The following is a 24,819-nucleotide window of genomic DNA, read 5'->3' as shown; positions in this document are numbered from 1 at the left end:
AAACCTCTTTTTAGTCATTCAAAACTTGATAAATCATTTGGTTCCAGTATTCACCTGTTCTTTGGAGAGAGATGGCATTTGACTGTCGTTCTAATCTGTTTCTGGCCGGGCCATGCACATGTCTGCAACACAGATTAAACTTTCTCAGACATGCAAATGCACACCTATTTTCTTAATAACCTAGTACAGGTAGATGCTATAAAACATTTTTGTGTCAGTTAGGAAACAAAAAAATGGTGTCGGTTGTCCTTTAAGTGGTGTAGGGAGCATATTGTTTGTTTTATTTCCCCAGTTCTAGCTAAACACCTTACACATGAAGTTTAAGAAAAACAAAATATACTAAAATGGACAACAAATGCAAAATTTGTATAACAAATGAAGCAAACATACCTCTCACTCTGTAAAAGTCTTTCGGGGAGTTGATTTTGATACACTGGCTGTGGTGTGAAAAAGCCAGAAGGATGGAGACGCCTCGACAACACAGGATAGCGATGGGCTGAAACCTCCAAAAGATAACAGATTCCAAAATAACGTCAGCCATAAAGTGAAAGACCATTACACCAAAGAGTGGGAAATGAAAGAAACCACGGAATACATGTTTGTGGTTTGGTGCATTGCTTATGAATGTGTACTATCAGATGTGACTTTTAAAGGACAACCGACGTCTCCGGACAAGTTTAATTAATTTGTAAAATCGCTTCAAATGACTTCTACTGAGTGTATTTTACAAAGATTCCACCGCATATAGCAATATTTTACGTTTTACGACTCGCGCTCAATTTTCAGTGTGATGGCAAATCGTTGTGTGTTGCACCAAGACTACTATTTGATATTCGCTGACACAAATTCCAACCAGACAAATCAACGGAGCTCTGGCGCCATCTTCTGCATTTTCTCGGGGTGCTACACATCACCTGGAAGACCTTCTTTAATTGATTGCAAACATTTATGCTCTCCTCTTCAGAACTATTTGAATCATATTCATAACTGGATGCGTAACAAGAAAGCCTCTTTTCCGAATCTGAAGCCATTTTTTCGATTCTCAAGCAAGGCAAGACGTCTTGGCGTGACGTCACGAACTGGGGGCGGGACTTTCTGAAAATGCCCAATTCGCAGCTGCAGATTTAGCACACTTTAAGTCATTTTTAATGGTGTTTTGCATTAGACTAAAAATATCAGCCTGCGTGTTTTGGGTATTTTAAATGCTATAAAACGTTTTTCTGATGTTAGTTAGGAAACAAAACAATTGACAAGTTGTGTCCATAATTTGTAAAATCACTTCAAATTACTTCTACTGAGCGTATTTTACAAATATTCCACTGCATATACAGTAAAGTCTCGTTATATCGATATGCAAGGGAGTCCGAAAAAATATCGATATAACCGGGACTATCGATATATCCGACCCTGTTTGCATGTAATTTTCTCCGTGCGTGCATAGAAATAGTATCGATATAACCGGGACTATCGATATATCCGATATCGATATAACGAGACTTTACTGTACCTATATTTTACGTTTTAAGAATCACGCTGAATATTCAGGAAGTCTTGTTTTCGAGTTGATGACGATGCCTGACGTGACGTCACGTCACGTCTGGAACGCCCGTGACCGAGAAAGCGACACACGATGCATTTTGGGTACTTTGTTTGGTCTGAAAACTTTGTGTTGATCCGTGTCTGTGGCGAAATTAGAAGGAAAACACATAACTCGGTGGTGAATCGTGTGTCGCACCAAGACTACTATTTGATACTCGTTGACACAAATTCCCAGCAGACAAATCAGTCCATTTCCAACGGAGCTTGGGCGGCGTCTTGTGCATTTTCTGGTACGCTACATGGGAGTCCTGACGGCTCGAATTGATACGGAAGTACTTCTTTAATCGATTGCAAACATGTATTCTTTCCTCTTCAGAACTATTTGAATCATATTCATAACTGGATGAGTATCAAGAAAGCATCTTCTCCGAATCTGAAGCCATTGTTTTGATTCTAGAGCAAGGCAAGACGTCCTGGCGTGATGTCACGAACAAGGGGGCAGGACCTTCTGAAACTCGGCATCTTCTGGGTCATTTTGAAGTAGTTTTGGGACACTAACGCATTTTTATTGGTGTTTTGCATTTGACTAAAAATATCAGGCTGCATGTTTTGGGTATTTTAGATGCAATAAAACGTTTATCTGATGTCAGTTAGGAAACAAAAAAGCGGTGTCGGTTGTCCTTTAAATTATTGTTTGTTCTGCTGTCACATTTGACTTAAAGTACAAGACGATTAATTATATACAGTCATACCTTGGTTTTTGAACATCTCTTTTTTCGACGAAATTGGTTTTCAACCAAAAAATTAGATATTTTTACGCCTCGGATTATGACAGAAAATCTTTTTTCGATCAAACTAAGCAAACCCGAAAATGCTATTTGACTCCTCTTGGCTTCTTTACACGAGGAAGTCCCCATGTAATGTTGGTTGAGAGTGTACGTCTTTGTTGTGATTTACACAAATTTGACCTTTTTTTACCTGCAATGAGTATTAAGCCCCTAATTATGGACTAATAAAAATAATTTCGATTTCAAACAAATCACTTTTCGAACAGCCTTCTGGAATAGAGTTTAATCCAAAACCAAGGTATGAGACTGTAGTTGCAGCATAGACAAACCACTTTATATATGTAACATCAAATAATAATGATTTAACAATCCTAACTCATACAACTAACTCAGGGGTAGAGAACTATGGTTCCCACTTCTTTTGTATCCCTCCCTACTCCAACACATCCAATTGAATTGATCCTGATGGTTTCAGAAGAAAAAAATCTGAATAAAATTATTCATTCATTTTCCAAATTGCCCTATCCTCACTCAGGTCGCAGGGGATGTTTGAAGCCTATCTCAGCTGTCTTCAGGCAGTAAGCAGGGTACACTCTGAAGAAACAAACAACCCTCTACGCATACACTCACACTGAGGGACAATTTGGGTTGTTCAATCAGCATCGGAAAATGGGAGGAAACCCGTGCGGGCCTGGGGAGAATATGCAAACACACAGGAAGCTAGAATTGAACCTGGTGCTTCTGCACTGTGAGGTCAACGTGTGAACCATTCGACTACCGGGCCATGCTCTTCAATAAAGATATGTCGAGTTTTAAAACAAGTTTTCAAAATGGGCAGGGATGGGTCTTGCCTAGCGTTATAACTCTTCAAATAATACATTCCTACCTGAGGAGTTAGCATTTTGGCATCTTCATTCAGATTGCAGTTGTCCATCCGATTCTCCAGCTCACGCTCTTTTTCAGCTTCCTTCAGGACAAATTCCACTTCTGCTGCTAGTTGCTCATCTCCAGAAAAAAACTCCTTGACTTCATGACAGTAGTCCTGCATTGTTGCCTAAGACAAACAATGTGTCACACAGCTGATGTGTTCATTGCCGTCTACAAATCAACAATGGAATATAATGGAGTATTGCACATTTTCTTTTTGTTTTTATGACAGTACACAATCCTGAGAGTCCACAACAATACCCCAATGCAAAAATATGCAGTTTGACATAGTAACCTGCAGGTAGGCAGTGAGATCTTTGAGGACAGCAGACTGTTTCTGCTCCAGTAAGTGCTTAAGACTGATGATTAGAGGAACGGTGTTCTCTATGAAGGCCCTTTTCCTGACCTGGAGATCAGACAAAAAAAAAGCTTAAAATAGTCCTAAAAATGGCTAAAATTGGCCTTTAACAATTAACTTGTGGGAAGAAATCAGTCCAACTCAAACATGTCCAATCTAAACTCACCTGCGAAATCACCTTATTTTGAGCCACCTGAAGAACTGCTTTTGCCATTGTAGTCATGTTTTCCTCCCCTTCTTGTTCCTCCCCTGTAGCAGTGCCAGATGGGTGGGATATGACCTGCAGCTTCATCTCTTTTAGGGTCAGTATGTTGAAGGTTTCTGATAAAATGCTTTCGCCATCTGCATCTAAAGGCAACTCTTCATTTGCAAAACAGGCTGGAATATAAAGAACTCAGAATTAGGTGGAAGCAAAGAAGTACTGTAGGTTTTTGTACTTATGGTGCATATCATGGCAGTATTTCAAGTTACAGGTTTGAAGGAAAAATACAGTGGATATCAAAGGGTTATTCCAGGATTGGAAGACATTATTCGTCTCACTCATCTAATTGTAATCAACCTACACAAATCTCGCAGTTCCCGAGTGAGTGTATGCTTGAAAATAGTTAAAAATACAGAATAAGTCTGGAGTACCGCAAATGTGCAATTTTTCTTTTGACCCCCGATGACAAGAGTGAATCTCATAAAATAGTTCAGCCATTTTTTTCAACATTACGTATTTCATTCCTGTCTCGTAACTGAGGAAACATTGTTATAATTGTTATTCAGAGCATGTGAGTCTGTCACCATTACACTTTTTACATGTTCGAAGAGTTTACCAAAAGAATGGACACAGCAAAGGTATGTCCTCTCTTTCGTTTACATTTTCATGAAACAGTTTGACTTAAAGGACAACCGACACCATTTTTTTGTTTCCTAACTGACATCAGAAAAACGTTTTATAGCATCTAAAATACCCAAAACATGCAGCCTGATATTTTTAGTCAAATGAAAAACACCAATAAAAATGACTTAAAGTGTCAAAAAACTACTTCAAATTGAACCCAGAAGTGGTCAGTTTCAGCCTTGCCGTCTTTCATGACGTCTTGCCATGCTCGAGAATCAAAACAATGGTTTCAGATTCGCAGAAGATGCTTTCTTGTTACTCATCCAGTTATGAATATGATTCAAATAGTTCTGAACAGGAAAGCATAAATGTTTGCAATCGATTAAAAAAGTTTTTCCGTGTCATTTTGAGACATCTGGACAGAAACGTAGCACCCAGAAAATGCAGAAGATGGCGCCCAAGCTCCGTTGGAAATGCGCTGATTTTTTCTGCTGGGAATTTGTGTCAGCGAATATCAAATAGTTGTCTTGGTGCAACACACAACGATTCCCCATCACGTTACGTATGTGTTTTCCTTCTAATTTCGCCATCAACACGGATCAACACGAAGTTTTCAGACAAAACAAAGTAAAGCAAAATGCATTGTGTGTCGCTTTCTCGGTCAAGGGCGTTCCAAACGTGACGTCACGTGGGGGATCATCATCAACTCGAAAACAAGACTTCCTGAATATTCAGTGCGAGTCTTAAAACATAGCTATATGCGGTGAAATCTTTGTAAAATACACTCAGTAGAAGTCATTTGAAGTGATTTTACAAATTATGGACACAACTTGTCCGTAGACGTCGGTTGTCCTTTAAGTGAATGTCCCACTTGACCTCATGCAATCCTGTTGTGCATCAGATCCAAATAAGTCAATTATTCTTTCATTTTTTTCCCTCTTTTGTTTTTGCTCACCCAGGACACTTTGGTTAATCTTGTTGCTGATGTTGAAACGCTGAGCATCAGTGAAGTGTTGCAGCAGAAATCGGTAAATCTGAAAACGTTTCTCACGGTGTTGAGGGCCTTTGAGGGAGAACCGAACTTTTTCCCTGAAAATATTTGGGAAAGGAAATATCAAACATTGTAGCATACTGAACATACGTACTGAAGTAACATTGCAGACATTTCACTTTGCAAGTTGAGTAGTGTCCGATTCTAACCTTTCAGTTTGAGGAAACTTGTTGTAGGAATTGTGTCCATTATATGAATTGAAGTGATAAATGCACTCAATGAAATGCTGACTAAACATTTCTGGGCTCTTTTTCAGCAGTATGTGAACAAGGCAGTATTCACATAGACTGTAACAGACAGAACACAGAATGTGATTATTTTCTTCAGGTCATGAATGATGAACAGAATGTTTGTAAATATGTTCAATTCATCACTAACATAGTGCTTCCCAATTGTTTTCTAATATGCCACCTGTACAAAAAAAAAAACAACTAGAAAAAAAAGCATGTGCATTGGGGTGAAACGAACCTAACAGCCTCGGTTTCTCTCACCTTGGGTCTTTTTGGTTAGGAATAATACTGGTAAATTTGATTAATATTGAGCATGTGAAGACACCCTGAGGATTTGCCTCATAGGCGCAACAAGACAAACAAGTCCATCACCAACATAGTGACACAAAGAGATCCACAGAAGGGGGGCATTTGACAACCAGTCCCACGGTGCTACATGGACATTAAAGACATTAAAGGACAAACGACGTCTCCGGACAAGTTGTGTCCATAATTTGTAAAATCGCTTCAAATGACTTCTACTGAGCGTATTTTACAAAGATTCCACTGCATATAGCGATATTTTATGCTGAATATTCCGGCAGTCTTGTTTTTGAGTTGGTGACAAGTTCTCACCCTACGTCACTGAAGCAACGCCCCTCACCGAGAAAGGACATACCTTGCATCATCTCAATGCATTTTGCAGTACTGTACTTTGTTTGGTCTGAAAACTTCGTGTTGATGGCGAATTAGAAGGAAAACACATAAATAACGCAATGGTGAATCGTTGTATGTTACACCGAGACAACTCTTAGATATTCGTTAACAAAAATTCCAAGGTGAAGAATAAAACTATTTCCAACGGAGCTCTGCCGCCATTTTCTGCATTGACACTACATCACTGTGACACTACTAGTCTTGATCCATCAAAATGACCCTGAAGACCTTCTTTAATCGATTGTAAACATTTATACTTTCCTCTTCAGAACTATTTGAATCATATTCATAACTGGATGTGTAACAAGAAAGCATATTCTCCAAATCTGAAGCCATTGTTTTGATTCTCGAGCAAGGCAAGACGTCTTGGTGTGACGTACCGAACTAGGGGCGGGACTTTCTGAAAATGCCCAATTCGCAGCTCAATTTTTGGCAGATTTTGGACACTTTAAGTCATTTTTATTGGTGTTTTGCATTTGACTAAAAATATCAGCCTGCGTGTTTTGGGTATTTTAGATGCTATAAAACATTTTTCTGATGTCAGTTAGGAAACAAAAAAGTGATGTCGGTTGGCCTTTAAAACATTTAAGCAGAAATTAGGCCATTGATATCATCACCACTCCTGGTTTTAAGCAAACCATCTCATTTTAAAGTCGACCCCATCAGCCCAAAGGAAAAAAAACATCATCATTGAAATCAGAAAAACGCAACCAAATATACAATAGCCACTAACAGTGCTTCCCAATTGTTTTCTAATACGCCACTTGTACAAAAAACAAACTAGAAAAAAAGCATGTGCATTGGGGTGAAACGAACCTAATGGCCTCAGTTTCCTCAGTTGTGTGTTGTTCACACATTGTTCCTCCACCCGAAGGGTTCTGGGTTTTTCCACGCAAAAAAAAGGACTATTGAACCAATTTTCACAAAATAGGTCACGCTCGAAAGGGAAATCAACAAGGATTAGAACTCTGCAATCAATTAATAGATCGTCAAAAAATTAGGCGACTACATTTTGACCCATAATTCAACCTTGAAATTGACCAGAAGAAACTTTTTGTGACCTGTAATCTCTCATATGTTGGCACAAATAAAACTTCAAACATGTACATTTTTGTTTGGCAACAATGCAAACTCAAAGTAACCATACCATCAAATATTTAACGAATAGCCAATGAAGATTTAACCTTCAGAGAATATTCAAAAAAAATATTTATTTCATCATTAAGTGAAACAAAATTGCTCATCTATAAAATGTTCTTTTCCAAGGTTCTTGTTGCCCATTCATATGTGTCTTCTACTTTTCCTTTCGGCTCTTCCCTTCAGGGGTCGCTACAGCGAATCAGTGTCCTCCATCTAACCTATTTTTGTGCATCCTCATCTCACACCAGCGACCTTCATGTCCTCTTTGACAACATCCATAAACCTCCTCTTCGGTCTTCCTCTCGATCTCCTGCCTGGCAGTTGTGTCCAAACCATGTCCAAACCATCTCACTCTGGCTTCTCTGACTTTCTCTCCAAAGTCTCTAATATGAGTTGTCCCTCATTCCTGATCCTATCCAAACTGGTCACGCCCAAAGACAACCTCAACATCTTCATCTCTGCTACCTCCAGCTCTGCTTCCTGTCTTTTCTTCAGTGGCACTGACTCCAGTCCAAACATCATGGCTGGTCTCATTCATATGTGTAAGTACTTGAAGTCATTTGTATGGTTCATAAAAGACAAATTGACTCAACAGTTTGAAATTACTGGAATTATGCAATTATTACCTTGCAATGGCTGGGACAGGATCAACAAGAACCACTATTAAGCGGAAGAATAGGGAGCCCTTCCATTTCACAAACTCTTCCTACAAAAAACACACAAATAAAAATCAACTGGCCTGGCAGTTTTACGGGGATACATTTATTTTTCCAGTCTGCCTCCAATAATGTTTGATTAACAAAAGAAAAACATTAATTTTTAAGGCGGTGTCTAAGAGACAGACACCGACTTAACATTGTTCCAGAACCTCAGTCTCTTCCTACCTGGAGAAGGTTGGTAAGCATGATGAAGGTTTGCTCCCTAATGACTGCTTCATCATCTCGTAGACACGCAGAAATGTTGGGAATATAGTGATCCACTCTACTCGTGTATCGAACACATAGATCACACATTATCACCACAATATTGTTGCGGACAGCAACTTCTGTACCAAGTTCAAGTTCTCTGGCAAACACAGGAAGGTACTTCTGGACCAGCTCCTCCCGCTGCAGACACAGCTTACCTGATCCAGTCAGAAAAAAATTGAAGAAATAGGCACTCCTCCTCACACCATTTGCAAATCACAGGAAAAAAAAAGCTTACCCAAAGTAATGACACCATGTGCCCTGACTTTGGTTGGCAGATGGTTTGCTTTGAACTGAGAGACCGGAAGTGAAGCGGGAAGCTCATCTTGACTATCTGCAATGCATAAACAGAGGAAAAATATTTGTCAACTATGTCACCACTGACTGGCTTACGCTTAAAAGAGTACAAGGTTAAAATTTAAATACAGACACAAGGTTCGATTTTTGATAGAGAATAGACAGACTAGAAGTAATCATATTTAAACGTTTCTTGCTGTTGTATGCTTAGTTGGCCGAACACAAGGCCCAAAATGGAAGCACAGAAAATCTGGGGTCAATCTGAGGTGAAGAGACACAGCCTGTTAAACTGTCATCCTCAGGTAGGATGTCTGGCCTTGGGCGGAAGGGAGGACTTGATACACTCTTGCACGGGAAGAGCTCATCAGAATCAGAATCAGAATCAGAATAATCTTTATTGCCAAGTATGTAGAACACACAAGGAATTTGTTTCCGGTAGAACACGCTGCACTAGTATCGTCGTCAAAAAAACTGCTAAGTGGCACTATACAGTTCCATTTTGGCTACTGTTGAAGAGTTCAAAGAGTTAATGGCTTGGGGGAAGAAGCTGTTTAAATGTCTGCTGGATTTGGTGCGCATGGATCGGTACAATTACATTAGCCAGGTTACAAATCTATCAGTTCATGGAAAGACAACCCATTAAAATGCCTATGTTCTGTTAGATTACGGATGTTGGTGCTTGTACCTTGGGACGTGCAGGGGCGTGGTATTCAAATAAAGAAGACTGTGTTTTACTGATGTATCACTTAAATTTGCATATACTCTCAATAAATAGCTTGGCAGAGGGCTGCAGCGGTTGGGTGTCAGTCGAATCAGCGCAAAGTGGCTTCATGAAAACTGTGTCCCCTGCTGACAGGAAAAGACAATCTTCTGTGTTCGGGCCTTTGTTCACAGTGTCCGAACGAAATTCCCTGACAATCTTAGTCAGGACATTTAAAGATTCCCAGTATTTAATTAATGTTCCATTCTGAACCTTAGGCTGTTTGGAAAAATTCAAAAGCGATTAGATCTTACTTTCTATCTGAAACTGTTATTAATCCATTTGCATCGCGAGTGAGGAAAGCAAAATAAGGTATGATATTATCTTCAATAAGTTATCTTTTTTGTTTTACAATGCTTTTTGAATGATTAACAAGACACAGCAGACTGAAGAGGAGTAGTTAAGTGAATACTGCATTTTTCGCACTATAAGGGACACCCGAAAGCCTTCATTTTCTTCACAATATGCCACTGCGCCTTGTAATCCAGTGCGCCTTATATGTCAAGTAATACTGAGCCGCAACATGTCTCACAACTACTGACAGCAGTCGCTGACTCCATTTCCCCCTTTAAAAGAAGTAGTGTGCTGTGCAGCACAGTGGATGCATAGCGTAACCCTAGCATCTATCTGCTGTATCTTATACATGGAAACGGTTTTAAAATACACCATTCGCTGAAGTTGCGCATTATAATGCGGAAAAAACTGCATTATTATGTTGCAATGCTCAGACATGCACAAATGAAAAACGTTTCCCCCCCCCAAATATATTTGATTTGTCCAATTTAACAAAACAATTCCATGTAATACTGCACCTCGCAATTTGTCAGCATGTGCAGTAAGGACAGATTCCACAAGCAACTCCATTCGTTTGGACACTCTACCAGGACAGTTGAGTGATGCAACACCAACAGTGTGCAAGTGATTAACCTGGAAGACACATAACCCCAGTTACACAACTAGAAATACAAATATTTGTCACCCTCACTTCAATGGAAAAAAAAACAAAAATAAGGTAAACTTAATGACAATGACCCAATAGAAATCATACAGTTCTTTTGAATTGTGGTTCAGAGTTATTTTTAAAAACTCATGAAATGGGCTTTAATCATCTTGATGGCAGCCCCCCAAAAATTGTCCATATGTCATATATATATATATATATATATATATATATATATATATATATATATATATAGTCAAATATGTCATTCGTATCACGGGGTTAGTGGGGTCACAGGTCTTGACAATCTTGAAGCAATTCTTTGGTCTATTAAGAGTGACCTATAGTGACTGAGCTTTGGTGACATGATCTGTACCACAGTGAATATGGACTACAAAATGTACAAAAATATTAGAAAGCTTATTGTAGACAAACACGTTAAAGGTGATGACAACAATTGCTTGGTGGCAACAATTGCACATATTATTCAGAAATGTGAGCACCACTAGAAGCCAAACCACCTGGATGTGGCTGTAGGAGAAAAATTGATGACATATTGAAAATATGTATAATATTAATGACAATGAAATGATGAAATGAAAAAAAATGAAAAAATGAAATGAAAAAATGAAAAAAAAAAATCTCAGAAAAATTCCAGAAATATTAGTGGTAGGCTCTCAGGTTAACATACACCAGTGTCAGATTACACCAACAAAAAATGACATCACAGTAAAAAAAAAACTATATTTACTTCAAAATGGCGCCGCGAGAGTGGCTGCCTTTCCAGTTTTGTTTTTCTACCCTCCTTTCTTCACTTTGCCTCTGTGAAATGTAAATTTCTCCACTGCGAGAATAAAGGTACATCCAATCCAATCCAAAAGAGACAAGACGTTTTTGGCAAGGTACATCATTTGTGCTGAGAGATACAAAAATGAAGCATTCCAAGAAAGGAACATTGTCCGAGGTTCTGTTATTGCCCTTTGCTAATTCTGGCACAGGGTTTCTTGAATATGTGCCAGTGACAATGAAATGTCAAGGCGATCAGGATATTCATGACAGAAGGGTACTGCCCAGTGTCAGAAAACCTGGATTTTTTTAGGCCAGGTTTTGCAACAGAATAATAACTCAAAACACAGCCTTGCATGAAGACACTTTACTGCTTTTATTGGGTTTCCTCACAAGCTCATCCTCCTCATGTCCAATGTGGATGTGCTAGCCTAGTTGCGACTGAGCTGTTTGACATGGTGACCCGAGACAATTTTCCTCCTTTAACGTGTGCACGCCATGCAGTTTTTTAAATTTGTTTATCCTCATAAGGGTGACGGGGGATGCTGGAGCCTATCCCAGCTGTGTTTATGCAGCAAGAGGGGTACACCCTGAAATGGTTGCCAACCTATCACAGGGCACCCAGAGACGAACAAGCACCCACTCTCACAATCACACCAATATTAAGAGTGTTTCGTTCAGAGTTCTGTTGTAATGTCTCATGTGATTGTGCATGGAAGCCCCACCCCCAAAGTCCACGCTCTGTAATAATACATTTCATTTATAAGTGCGTTTCAAAACGTACCATTGTTACAGTGCATAAATTGGGCCTTGTTTATTTCCCTCACTCAGTCCCCATGTATTCTTTTTTTTCCAAAGAGACCGTAATTAATGAGCTTCCCCTTCTGTTAAATTATAAAATAGAGTGAAGAAGACATTTCTTACCATTAGCTCTTCATTAATGTCGTGTGTTCTGTTTTTATTCAAGATGATACCAGATAGATAATCCTCAGAAATTGACACCAGTTCACCGCAGTGAAGATTCATGAAAGCCTATGGGGACAAAGGTTTGGCAAATAAGCACTAAATTGTCATCAGTAGTTTGGTGGATTGATTGATTTTATTTCCCAAGAGCAGAGGCCATAACTTCTCGTTCTTCTCTTGCGCAGACAATTATCAAAGAAGGTAAAAAACACATTAGAGGTCTATGGCTCATAGCTGTTGTGATCCTGAACTAGTTAACTAGGGAAGTACATAGACAAAGAGGCTCAGAACTAGTAACTACAATCCAATGTGAAATATTCATTTATAATTCCTTTCTAAGAATTCTAATCTATTGTAGTTAATGCTTTCAGAGCCATCTGTTCAACAGTTAAGAATTTGTCGCAGGCATCCAAGGAAACTTATTTTCTTTGCAGATCTAATGAGACACTCTTCTACCGTTAATGTTACAAAATAAGAAAGCATGTTCTTGAACCTGCTTCTGTTTGACATCGTCACTATTGCCAAGTTGTTGTAGAGTATCAATAGCAGCACTGACAAGCTCCGGAGACATAGTAAAGGACTTCAACCAACGCATAAGATCATCTGCAGAGAAACAAAACAATTCAGCCAGACATCTGAAAAGAAATGTTACTGATCTATCACTAATCACTCACCAACTATCCTATTCTTTGTCTCCTCGTTCAAGTGATCAGAAATGTCTCCGATCACACACATAATATGACAGCAGGTTGTCACACTCACATCCTTTGAACTGAGGGAAAAAAAGACTAGATTCTCTCTAAAAATGCAAACTTTGTCAATAAATGTAGCCGATCCTACCTGACCATGTTGTCCCAGGCATCCATGAGTTTTCCATAAGGAATGTTGACAGATGGTGCAACTATCTTGGAAAGCAGCATCCAGGCACCAGCATTGTGATCAGCCTCCGTGTGTGAGATCACATTAGTTATGAATGTCATTGTAAACTTGCTTTGCTTTGTCCAGATGGTGACGGCCCTATTAATATAATGGCTGGAGAACAAAAGATTTTAAATAAACAAACACAAAAATAAATACTCACTGTCTAAATAAACATACCTAAGCAGGTCCGTGTAGTAATAAGGTTTTCAAACATTTTAAGATGTATAACTCTGGTTGTATATTACATTGTACATGCTTGGGAAGTTGGAACAAATGGACAAACCTAAGGTTCTGACATTCATCACAGAGAAGATTTAATAGTGTCCAGGTCAGCCTCTGATTGGTACCAAGATGGTGGCAGGGAGAGTATGCTTGAATCTGGCTGAGCAAGATGTGATCTAGAGCCTCCAAGGCCTTCTCCTGGACAGAGCTTTCAGAATCCACCACCGCTGGTAGTACACCTTGAAGCCAAGCCTTCTGCACCAGGCAGCACCCTGGCTTAGCCTGGTGGTGAGAGTTGGCAGACACAGAGAAACATCATAAAACACAGCATAATTGATGGAATATTTTATTAGTTCCTGGATTGTTGGTTTTCTGGACGGTTGTTAAACCACTATGGTGGACCCACATCAAGCATCTCTCCCACACACTGCAATGCTTTCTTCTTCACGGACACAGCCGGGTCTCTACAGCGCTCTGAGAGCAAAGAAAGGTTTGTCCAGTTTATGGGGATCACACCATGTTTCAGAAGACCTACAAGGGCCTGGAGGAGGGAATAAAAACTTCAATTTAATTTTCTATACAAATAAAACAGCACTATGTTCATCAAGTATGGAAATATTAGTGGCCCTACCTGCAGTGCAGATTTGCGAACAGTAGCCTTTAAGTCTTGCACACGCCGCATCAAAAGAGCAATGTTCTCTCTTACTGCATTGAAAATAAAAATCTACATGAGTACACCTATTCCAAACATACTATCCATTCATTAGAGAACAATTCCAAAGGGTTGTGCCACATTTTTTTTCATCTTGGAATAGTGCTAGGTGACAATTCAATGTAAATTTATGTACACAATACACAGATCTGTGTAAGCTCTCTTTCGTACAGGAGTGGTCCATCGATGAAAAGGTTTCTTCAGCCGTCATCCGTACTTCTTTGAAGGTGTCAGATGTTTCACTTCTTATCCAAGAGGCTTCGTACTTCTTTGAAGGTGTCGGACGTTTGGCTTGTTATCCAAGAGGCTTTGTCAGCGAACTAAAGTTAGTTACCCGACGAAGGCTCTTGGATAAGAAGCCAAACGTCCGACACCTTCAAAGAAGTACAGATGACGGCGGAAGAAACCTTTTCATCGACAATACACACATGATTAAAATTGGGAGATCATGCACTTGATATAATATGCATGAAAAAAAAAACAGGAAGCAAATCCCAACCCTAGCATTTAGCAAACCCTGTACCCACTGGGGTGCCGCGAGTTATTGTCAGGTGTGCCATGGGAAATTATCCAAGATGTATGCCAGTGTGGTTTATTGCCCGACATTGTATTCGAGTAGTACTCTTCCATATTGGTGGGGAGTAGAAGCAGCTTGGAAATTGCCTTATGTTTCCGGACATACGAAGTTTCAGACACAAGGCAATACAATGAAAGGTATCTTTCATTTAGATGTACATTTACCGGAAATGCATTCTCAGCGCACAAGAAACCTATCCAGTGAACGCATGGCAAATGAATTAGACATAACCTTTTTTTCTGTATCAATTTGTTGTTTAATTCAGTGAGTGACAAATGTCCAGCCAATCACTCGATACAATGCAATGATGCTCTGCGGCCATGTTCTCTTCTGATCACACAGAATGCTTCTGCCATAAATGGCACGAACATCAAGCAGATCTCCTCTTACAAAGATTGAGTATTTATATGGATCGGGGGCTTAACTGTAAGACAGTTATCGTGTCTGTTCGTGGCTCCATCAGTGCCTTCATTTCTTTGAGATGTCTAAGGATGTTTGATATTATACAATACAATACATCCCAATTTATATAGCGCTTTCACAAAAGCTGCCACTTAAAGGGCAACCGACGTCACTTTTTTGTTTTTTAACTGACATCAGAAAAACGATTTATGGTATTTTTACATTGTATGATATTTTTATTCAAATGCAAAACACCAATAAAAATGACAAAGTGTCCAAAATCTGCATAAAATTGAGGTGTGAATTGGGCATTTTCAGAAAGTCCCGGCCCGAGTTCGTGACGTCACGCCAAGACGTCTTGCGTTGCTGGAGAATAAAAACAATGGCTTCAGATTCGGATAATATGCTTTCTTGTTACACATCCAGTTATGAATATGATTCAAATAGTTCTGAAGAGGAAAGCATACATGTTTGCAATCGATTAAAGAATTTATTCCGTGTCATTTTGAGGCAAACGGGAGGGGGGGAATGTCTCACCCAAAAAGAGGCAACAAAATGGCCACCGAGCTGTGAGGAATGAATCAGCCCGTTTCCACAGGCTGATAAATAATTTCCATGGAGCTTGGACTCAGTTCCACATATGCATCGGCGATCTGCGCTTACGTTCCAATGTCTCATTGTGGGTTCATCAAGCCATGCATCCATCCAGCCGTAGACTGTCCAACAGCACCGACTTTCCGCTGAACAAAGCGGGGCTGTGAAGATGCTGCCCATTACAGGCGCAAAAAAGCACAATCGCCGGAGAGCTGTCCCGCAATGAGTCAAATGGCACCAACATTCCTCCCAATCACAAACAGTGCCGGCATATTTGTGCTACCGAGAAGGCGCAACCGCCCAGCAGTCTGCTCCTTGATGAATGTCATAGCCAAAAATGGTGAAAAACTATCCTCATCCGGTCCACACGACGGACAACACAAAGTGACAATAGAAAACACAAAGACATCTTTTGATCTTTTATAGGACAACTGATGAGTCAATCCTGCGCTTTGGAATAACCAGTTGGTTTGGGAATTGTTATATTGCGCCACGAGAGTGGCTGCCTCTACAGCAGATCCTGTAGTTTGTTTTTCTACTTCTTCCTTTCGCCATATGTTGAAATATCTTCTGGCTGTCTTTTGCAAACAGGGTGTAACTTATTGAGATTAGTTTTTATTTTTAATTATTATTATTTAAATGCACAGCACATTAGAGGAATTGCTCGACGTTTAACTCAGAAATTGTGAAATTGGCGAGAAGGTTGAATAGGCATCTGTGTCAGTCAGTGATTCAAGGGGAATCGGAAATTGGATAGTATTGGGTTTTCGTGCTAACCAGCTTCTTTCAGAATCCAGAGAGGGGGATTCTCCAAAGGATAAGAACTCCTTGGTCATCCATAACCACCAGGGTGACCAAAGATGAAACTGGTTAGTATCAACACAGATGGACGTCCTGAGCGAGTGACAGACAACGTTTCAAAATGGCGTTTGTATTTATTATGGTTGTCAAAGTCAGTATAAGTCTTGCAGTGGAGAAATTTACATTTCATGCATATTAGCATATTTGACAATAAATCTGAATCTGACTTACAGCTCATAAAAAGTCCCGTACAAGGATACATGGTCACTCCCATCAGCTACCCAAGCTGAGTGGGTTGTCGACAAACCCCCAGGACAAAAATAAATGTCCCTTTGCCCATTATCTTGGCTGTGTCACCGGTCACGGTCCTGTTTTGTAAGGGTCGATTTTAAGACGGTTCCTGCTGGAACAACGTCAGGACTCACGAGCGTGACTGAAGACCCCATGTCCACCAAGGCTGTATAGCAGGGGTTGGGAACATATGGCTCGCGAGCCATAAATGGCTTTTTTGATGATTGTATCTTGCTCGCCGATAAAACTAAATACATATTCTCGCTTTTTCGCTGTTCATTTCCTGTTTGGGCGGCAGTTGGCGGAAAGCACAATTTTGATTGGATGATACTGACCTAACGTGAATGTTTATGTTCAAAGAGCAATTTTGATTGGATGATACTGATCGTTTATGTTGAAACAGGTAAACGGCCCTTATAAATAAGCCCGACGAGTAAAAAAAATTACGAGTATCACACACTTCAGGTTGAATGGACCGAAGGATTTGCCTTTGTGGAGATAAAAGGTTCTGATTCTAATTTGCAACGAAACAATAACATCGATGAAACAGTCGAATGTCAGTCGCACTTTTACAAGCCCCATGCTCCGTTGGCATCAATATACTTCTGCAGGAGACAACAGAAAGCAAGCATGCAAGCTAATGAGCAGTGTGCAGGCTAGCTTGCAGTAACTTTGCGTACGGACCCGGCAAGTTGACTTTCATTCCGATCGTTCGGCTGGATTTTTACCAAACACGAGGAACGGAAAACCATTCATGTTGATGGTGAGTACTCCCACAAAGTTATTTTAAATAACACATCCTGACATTTTGTTCAAAAGTAGCCGCGCATGCCTGTGTGCGTCCGTCCGTGCCAAAATATTATGCAAGTGGTTACCAAGACTCATGCCCACAAAATTGTTGAGAGCTAGACATTATTATTAAAAATATTTTGCGAATGGAAGGCAGATAATCAAAAAATCCTGATCAACTGCACAATGTCAAACCTTCATAGCATTTTGTATGACTCACCATCGCAGACCAAGCTGTCTGTACCACCAACCTCGACAGTCCTAAATGGCAAAGAGTGGTAGGTTTTCTGAGGCTGCTGGAGACTTCCTGAAACACAAACAATTTCTAAATTAAACTTGCACAGGCACACACAAAACAGTGTATAACAAAAAAGTGTATAAGGCGCACCGTAGTACAAGGCACACCCCCAATAAATGGTGTATTTTGAAATGTTTTCCATATGATAGGCACTTTAAACGATAAGGCATAACTTCAATGAATGAAAAACGCTTTCCAAATATAATTTATAAATTTATACATGTTTTAGTTTACATATTGTACACATTATAAAGCGCTACAGGAGAGGTTGGGGTTACATTATGCACCGATTTGACGGTGCTGCGCTAATTGGAATGCCAACAAGATCCATCAGAGTCTATCACAATACAATAATAAATATAATTTTCAGAGATTCCCACTCTTCCGTCTTTGAAACGTTTGTGTTCCTTAGAGGTTTTCATTGAATATTTTGTCAGGATCGGATATATCGATAGTCCGGTTGCATCGATATTTTTTCCGACTCCCGAGAATATCGATATAACGAGACTTTACTGTATTGGATTTGCCTTTATTCGTCTCACAGTGGAGAAATTTACATTTCACAGCAGCAAAGTGATGTATATGATCAATTTAAGGTTTTATATATATATATATATATATATATATATATATATATATATATATATATATATATATATATATATATATATATATATATGATCAATCTAAGGTAATGTAACGTAATGCAATAGTCAGAACTTCACCCAATACCCTCCAGAACTCAGTCGCTGTGTGTGTAGAAAAAAAAAAAGCTAATTGTGCTTGAAACACTGAACTGATCATTCAAAAGTTTAACAAAAGTCAAATAATAACACCTTTTCGGATCATTGTGCGTGTCAGGTTCATCCTTACATTTTACCCAAACAGCCCAATACTCCGAACTATGTTAATAGCATCGTTGTCATTCTGCATTTCTTTGCAGCAGTATGTAATCATCCCACAGTTTAAAAAGTCTGAGACATGCTAATGAGATTCCAAACACAAAAAAAACATTACCTTCTGTCGTTCCCTCGTCCAATACAGTCTGCATTCCAGCTATAAGAGGAAGAGGGGTGTGTAAATTAGTAATTTTGCAGAAAGAAAAATATCACCATACAAGCTTTCTGTCATACTGAATCAGACTACCGGTAAATGAATAACAGTTAAACAAAAGGAAGATACCATTTCTTTTGGTAACCATTTTATGATTAAGAGCTATTGATAATCTGACACTTCAAAGATTGTATAGATTAACTCATTATTGGACAGTAACTATTGAGACAAAATGAAAATTCAGTCGGAAGAATATATTTGTTCGATTACTGGCAGAGAAGAGGTTTTGGACAGCGGAGGTCGCATTGAATGAAGGCAATTCCAGACACTGGGCAAGGCAGGCGAGGACACGGCTTTGGACAGTGGGCGAGTGGTCATTTCGTCTCGCGAACAACAGGTTCTGGATAAGGAATTGATGTGATAGGTAGCAGACAAGACCGGGATCGTCACATTCCTCAGGCCGCCTCTCTGGCTGCCCAAGTAGAACCATCACAACATCCACAGAGAACAGGCGGGACACCATCTACAAAATCCCGTTGACAATATTAGTTTAGATTTTCAGGATTTTTTTTTTTTACATCATGGAAAACAGCTAATCAGTTATCCATATCAAGATACGTTATCATATGCTATACGTTTTGCTTACATTTTTTATCTGCATGTATTATATGTGGGGAATCAATGGATTACCTTTGAGTGTCTTGAGAAGCTGGATAGCCACTTGATGAAGTGGGCATAGTCTGTACTTGGCATCTCGGAAGTCAGCATGCCGACAGCTTGGGCTCCATGGTTTCTATATTCATATTTTTCCACAATCTAGATACCATTGATAAATACATTTAACATTACATCACACGAGGTGATTAAATAGCATAGGGTGAAACACAAACATCACAGGAAGATATTTAGGAAGATATTTTGTCTGATTTACTCACCTGAAGACAAATGTGCTGTAGAAGTATTTTCAATAACGGCAAAGCCACTTCCTTCAGCTCATTCACAATGTAACTATAATTACAAATTTAAAAAAGAACACATGAAGAATTGATAATATTGAGAAATTAAAACGGGCAAGTTAAAACCATCGAAGAACACGTGCAAAATAAAATGATTCTTAAGGGGAAGTGCATTTTGGTGCTAATATGATTGAAAATGGACAATTTCTAGAAAATAAAACTCATGAAACTGTGTCACAACAGTTGAACTTCCAACTGAAAATGGAACAGACTAATGAATCGCAACATGTGGTACAAATACAACTCACTGTGCATAAAATAAAACAAAACAAAATATTAAGTACAATTAAGTTCATTTAACTTTCATATTCAACCCATTTTCCGAGTCCAAGATGGCGCCCGAGTAGGCAGCCGTCAGCAAGTGCTCTCATGCGCCTTGCTTTTTGTTGTTGTTTTTGTCTTTTTTTGTGTTGTCTTTTTTCAGTTTGTGTTGTTCTGCATCATATGGACCGGATGTGAATTATTTGAGCATTTTTGACCACGACATTCATCGAGGAGGAGACTGTGCTGACCAGATGCGCCTTTTCGGCAGCATGAAAATGCCAGTACTGTTTTTGAATGGGCGGAATGTTGGTGCCATTCGACTGGCATCACTGGACAGCTCTGGGGCCATTGTGCTTTTTTGCGCCTGTAATGGGCAGCATCTTCACAGCTTTTGGTTGGGGCTGTTGGACAGTCTGAGGCTGGATAGATGCATGGCTTGTGGAGCCCGCAATAAGAAGAAAGAAGCGTCAGCGCAGAGTGCCGATGAATATGTGGAACTGTCGCAGCTTGGAATTGAAGAGGATTTATGTGGGTCAGGAGATGTGAGACATCTCTTTTCGTCAATGGATGCTACAGCTGCATGTTTGCTTTCAACATTTAGCTTGTAGTCGACATGCACATTCCACCATGATGTCCCTGATGATGACCCTTTGATCCTCTCCTCTTTCATCAGGTAGACTGAATTACAACTAACTCTGAATGTGAAGAACCACAACTGTGTAGACATCAGCATTGGAAAACCAAATTACAGTACAATACCATAAAATGTACAGTATCAATTCCTGTAGTTGCTATAAGACACTTCTGTTTACCAGACAAAGTGGATGGCTTGATCACGTGTGGCGAGTACTGCATGGCTGGGTACAAGCAAGGTTGGTCGGCCTCTGTCCCCTTTATTCATCATCAGGATTACATAGAGAAGTCTTTGGAAAACCATCCTCACAGACTAGACAGAGGAATAAAAAGAAGAGTCAGATGATTGAAAACCCGCAATTATCCCACGAGATCAGTTTCTTAAACCAGTCACAGGTAATGAACCCAACAAGTTCATTCACTGAAGCCTTCATTTGTCAAAAATAAAAATGATTTTTAATAAATTCAAGGCACAACAAATTTAAAAGGACTAAATAAACTTTGAAGACAAATGTATACATGTTTGAAAATTGTGCACAAACTGAAGCAGACAGTAATGGTCAAGCAAATGTGTCATAACGAATTCACATGTTCAGTCAGGTGTGCCTTAACCTCCACGGCAGACGCTTTGTCGAACCACTGAGACTGATTGACCTACCTGTGGTTTTATCAAACCTAGGTGAAGAAACCACTATCCTAAAGGATTTACTGCTCAAAAGCAGAACACAAATATATGTGATTGAGAAATACTTGTTTTTGATCTCCATGTTTTGCCGAGCAAATCAGCTGCAGGCCACAGAAAGCCATCTCAGGGATGCTCCGCAATTTATTGATATCTCTGTAAAGGATCAACATTGCCATCAGGTTGTTATATGGATCATGGATGGAAAACGAAACCAAATATAAACTTACTGTTCAGCAGCAAAGTTCAGCTCTCCAATGACTGGCTCAAAGTAAAGCAACTTGGTAAAAATCTGCAGAGAAAAAAATAACAAATGTAAAGCATCAATTAAGGGCGCAAGTAGGCAAACACTTGTCTGCGAGCTTAATTATTACCGATGGGCAGCTGCAAGCAATGTGTGGTTTGTCTTTGAGTGAGAATGTCTGCAAAAGTCTGAAAAGCGTTTGAAGAAGAAGAACCAGTGCATCTCGAATCCTGTTTAAGTCTTGGCTTGATAAATTTAGTTCTTCTTCCTCCTCGTCTTCCTCATCCACTTCCATCTGCAAGCAACACACTTGGGGATCATTCATGGTTTAGATTATTCACCACATTCATACACTTGCACATTGTTCTTCAATTTAAAAGGTTGAAAAGACCAAACCTATGGTTCATTAGATTTATGCTTAGTATTCTAAGTTGCCTTGAGGAAAAAACATTTGTTTGTTCATTCTGAGACCTCTTGAGTTTCCCTCCGGTGTGGTTTGGTACGCTTGCCCTCTGCCTGAGAACTCTTAAGATTGCCCTTCTTGCGCTTTTTGCCCATGTCCTGAGGCCAACAGTGCGTGCTTGCAGCCATGCAGGTGTTCAATAAAACCTCGTGAAAAACTTTGCTGGTAATGCTTCCTAGGAGACAAGTATATATTTAACTGTCAGTTATGAAATTAAATACATGGGAGGCTGAGACTGGTTTAATGTTCTCTGTATTCAAAAACAACACCTTCCACAGTATGACACGTTACCTGGGATTCCGAGCAGTAACAGATAGAGCGAAGCAGCATGGAGGCTTCTCACTCTCTCCTGAACATTAGCTGCCTTGGCTTTTCCTGCCAATACAAAGAAGGACAGCACAGCCACCAGAGACTGCACCGAAACTCCATTCTCCCTCAGGTGTATCCAGACACTCTGCAGAATAATAGAAACATCATTACAATGCAGAATAATAGAAACATCATTACAATCATTAAGACCTCAAGACTGTCTTAAAGGACAACCGACGTCACTTTTTTGTTTTTTAACTGACACCAGAAAAACGTTTATATATTTTTACGTTGTATGATATTTTTATTCAAATGCAAAACACCAATAAAAATGACAAAGTGTCCAAAATCTACAAAAAAAAATGAGCTGTGAATTGGGCATTTTCAGAAAGTCCCGCCCCCAGTTCGTGACGTCACGCCAAGACGTCTTGCATTGCTGGTGAATAAAAACAATGGCTTCAGATTCGGAGAATATGCTTTCTTGTTACACATCCAGTTATGAATATGATTCAAATAGTCCTGATGAGCAAAGCATCCATGTTTGCAATCGATTAAAGAATGTATTTGGGCCATTTTGAGGCAAACGGTCGGGGGGGGGGGGGGGGGGGGGGGGATGTCTCAAAAAGAGGCAGAAAAATGGCGACTAGCTCCAGTGAGGAATGAATCAGCTCGTTTCCACAGCTCTGATACATTCTTTCCATTGAGTTTGCCTCCCTCTCCTGGCGGCTTTTGGGTGCAAGACATGGTTCTAAAAAAACAGTACAGCAAAATACATTGACATGATGGAAAGACGCCACAATGCGTCTTTTTTTACGGTGAGGAGGCGGTCCTTTTCTGACGTCACGTACGGACTCGTCACCAACTCAAAAACAAGACTTCCTGAATGTTCAGCGCGAGTCTTAAAACGTAAAATATAGCTACTATATTGGATTGGATTGGATTTGCCTTTATTAGTCTCGCAGTGGACAAATTTACATTTCACAGCAGCAAAGTTATGAAAGAAATGAAAGTAGAAAAGCAAAATACAGGAGCTGCTGGAAAGGCAGCCACTCTCGCGGCGCCGTCTTGAAGTCAAAAGAACAAAAAAAAAAAACCTAAATAACAAATAACATGACAACACAAAGACACAGAGAGACATTCGTTCTTAAGCACTTTCTGTACCCTCTTTGTTACATAAAGCAGTTCCAGATGAAAGAGGAGAGGATCAAAGCGTCTCTTCACCAGTGGATCAGGGACATCATGGTGGAATGTGCACATCGACTACAAGCTAAATGTTGAAAGCAAACACGCAGCTGTAGCATCCATTGACGAAAAGAGATTGTCTCACATCTTCTGTCCCCCATAAATCAGCTTCAATTCCAAACCGCGACAGTTCAATATATGCATTGGCACTCTGCGCTGACGCTCCTTCCTTCTTATCGCGGGCTCCTCAAGCCATGTATCTATCCAGCCGCAGACTGTCCAACAGCACCGACCTTCCACTGAACAAAGCGGGGCTGTGAAGATGCTGCCCATTACAGGCGCAAAAAAGCACAATGGCCCCTTCGGTGTCCAGCGATGACAGTCGAATGGCACCGACATTCCTCCCAAAAAAGGATTCCTCTCAAAAACAGTACTGGCATATCCATGCTGCCGAAAAGGCGCAACCGCTCAGCACAGTCTCCTCCTTGATGAATGTCGTGGTCAAAAATGCTGAAAAACAATCCGTATCCGTTCCACACGACGCACAACAACACAAAGTGACAAAAGAAAACACAAAAACAAGACAAAAACAACAAAAAAAGCAAGGCTCATCAGAGCACTTGCTGACGGCTGCCTACTCGGGCGCCATCTTGGACTCCTTCATACTTACTTTACCTTGTAGTCTTACTTTAGACTCCTGTGCACATTATGAGTTGTAAAGCCAGAGAGAGACACTCCGTCTTGAGTAAGAATTCCGAAGAGACCTCCTGGGTTGCATGCAGTTAGCGGTTATCACAAAGGAGGCCCTTCAGCTTAAAGTGAGGACTGTTTAACAGGGCGGTGGAATCTTATTAAAATATGCCCAGTAGAAGTCATGTGAAGCCATTTTACAAATTCTGGACACGACTTGTTCTGAGACGTCGGTTGTCCTTTAAATCACAGTCAAAATTCTCATCAGTCCACCAAGAACGACATTGGGTCAAGGTTCTACATCAGGGGTCTCCAACTCAATTGACCAGGGGGCCACTGGAGGCAGAGTCTGGGTGAGGCTGGGCCGCATCAGGATTTCCACAAGAAAATCACAGGTAAAATATTCCAAT

General features: G+C 40.0%; 1 protein-coding gene across 1 annotated transcript in view; it reads right to left on the bottom strand.

Annotated features, from left to right (window-relative positions):
* ncapd3 (non-SMC condensin II complex, subunit D3) overlaps positions 1–24,819 on the bottom strand; it is a 32,549-nt gene that overhangs the window by 5,456 nt on the left and 2,274 nt on the right. Inside the window, exons 3-31 of the mRNA XM_089012497.1 lie at positions 22,520–22,682; positions 22,237–22,403; positions 21,896–22,060; positions 21,752–21,813; positions 21,590–21,677; positions 21,019–21,152; positions 19,862–19,934; positions 19,617–19,742; positions 19,197–19,449; positions 18,891–18,929; positions 17,796–17,882; positions 14,041–14,114; positions 13,816–13,950; positions 13,471–13,691; positions 13,107–13,298; positions 12,941–13,038; positions 12,760–12,869; positions 12,228–12,335; positions 10,390–10,504; positions 8,759–8,854; positions 8,440–8,678; positions 8,182–8,261; positions 5,639–5,776; positions 5,394–5,527; positions 3,779–3,990; positions 3,550–3,660; positions 3,214–3,381; positions 391–503; positions 55–122 (exon numbers count right to left, since the gene is read on the bottom strand). Of these exons, the coding sequence (XP_088868623.1) occupies positions 55–122; positions 391–503; positions 3,214–3,381; positions 3,550–3,660; positions 3,779–3,990; positions 5,394–5,527; positions 5,639–5,776; positions 8,182–8,261; positions 8,440–8,678; positions 8,759–8,854; positions 10,390–10,504; positions 12,228–12,335; positions 12,760–12,869; positions 12,941–13,038; positions 13,107–13,298; positions 13,471–13,691; positions 13,816–13,950; positions 14,041–14,114; positions 17,796–17,882; positions 18,891–18,929; positions 19,197–19,449; positions 19,617–19,742; positions 19,862–19,934; positions 21,019–21,152; positions 21,590–21,677; positions 21,752–21,813; positions 21,896–22,060; positions 22,237–22,403; positions 22,520–22,682 (3,769 nt within the window). The remainder of the gene's footprint in view (positions 1–54; positions 123–390; positions 504–3,213; positions 3,382–3,549; positions 3,661–3,778; positions 3,991–5,393; positions 5,528–5,638; positions 5,777–8,181; positions 8,262–8,439; positions 8,679–8,758; positions 8,855–10,389; positions 10,505–12,227; positions 12,336–12,759; positions 12,870–12,940; positions 13,039–13,106; positions 13,299–13,470; positions 13,692–13,815; positions 13,951–14,040; positions 14,115–17,795; positions 17,883–18,890; positions 18,930–19,196; positions 19,450–19,616; positions 19,743–19,861; positions 19,935–21,018; positions 21,153–21,589; positions 21,678–21,751; positions 21,814–21,895; positions 22,061–22,236; positions 22,404–22,519; positions 22,683–24,819) is intronic.

This window comes from Hippocampus bargibanti, linkage group LG13 (genome assembly GCF_051943395.1).
Source record: "Hippocampus bargibanti isolate YZ-2025 linkage group LG13, ASM5194339v1, whole genome shotgun sequence".
Classification (NCBI taxonomy): Eukaryota; Metazoa; Chordata; class Actinopteri; order Syngnathiformes; family Syngnathidae; genus Hippocampus; species Hippocampus bargibanti.
The sequence above is the reverse complement of the archived record's forward strand: the minus strand, read 5'-3'. Positions and strand labels throughout refer to the sequence as shown.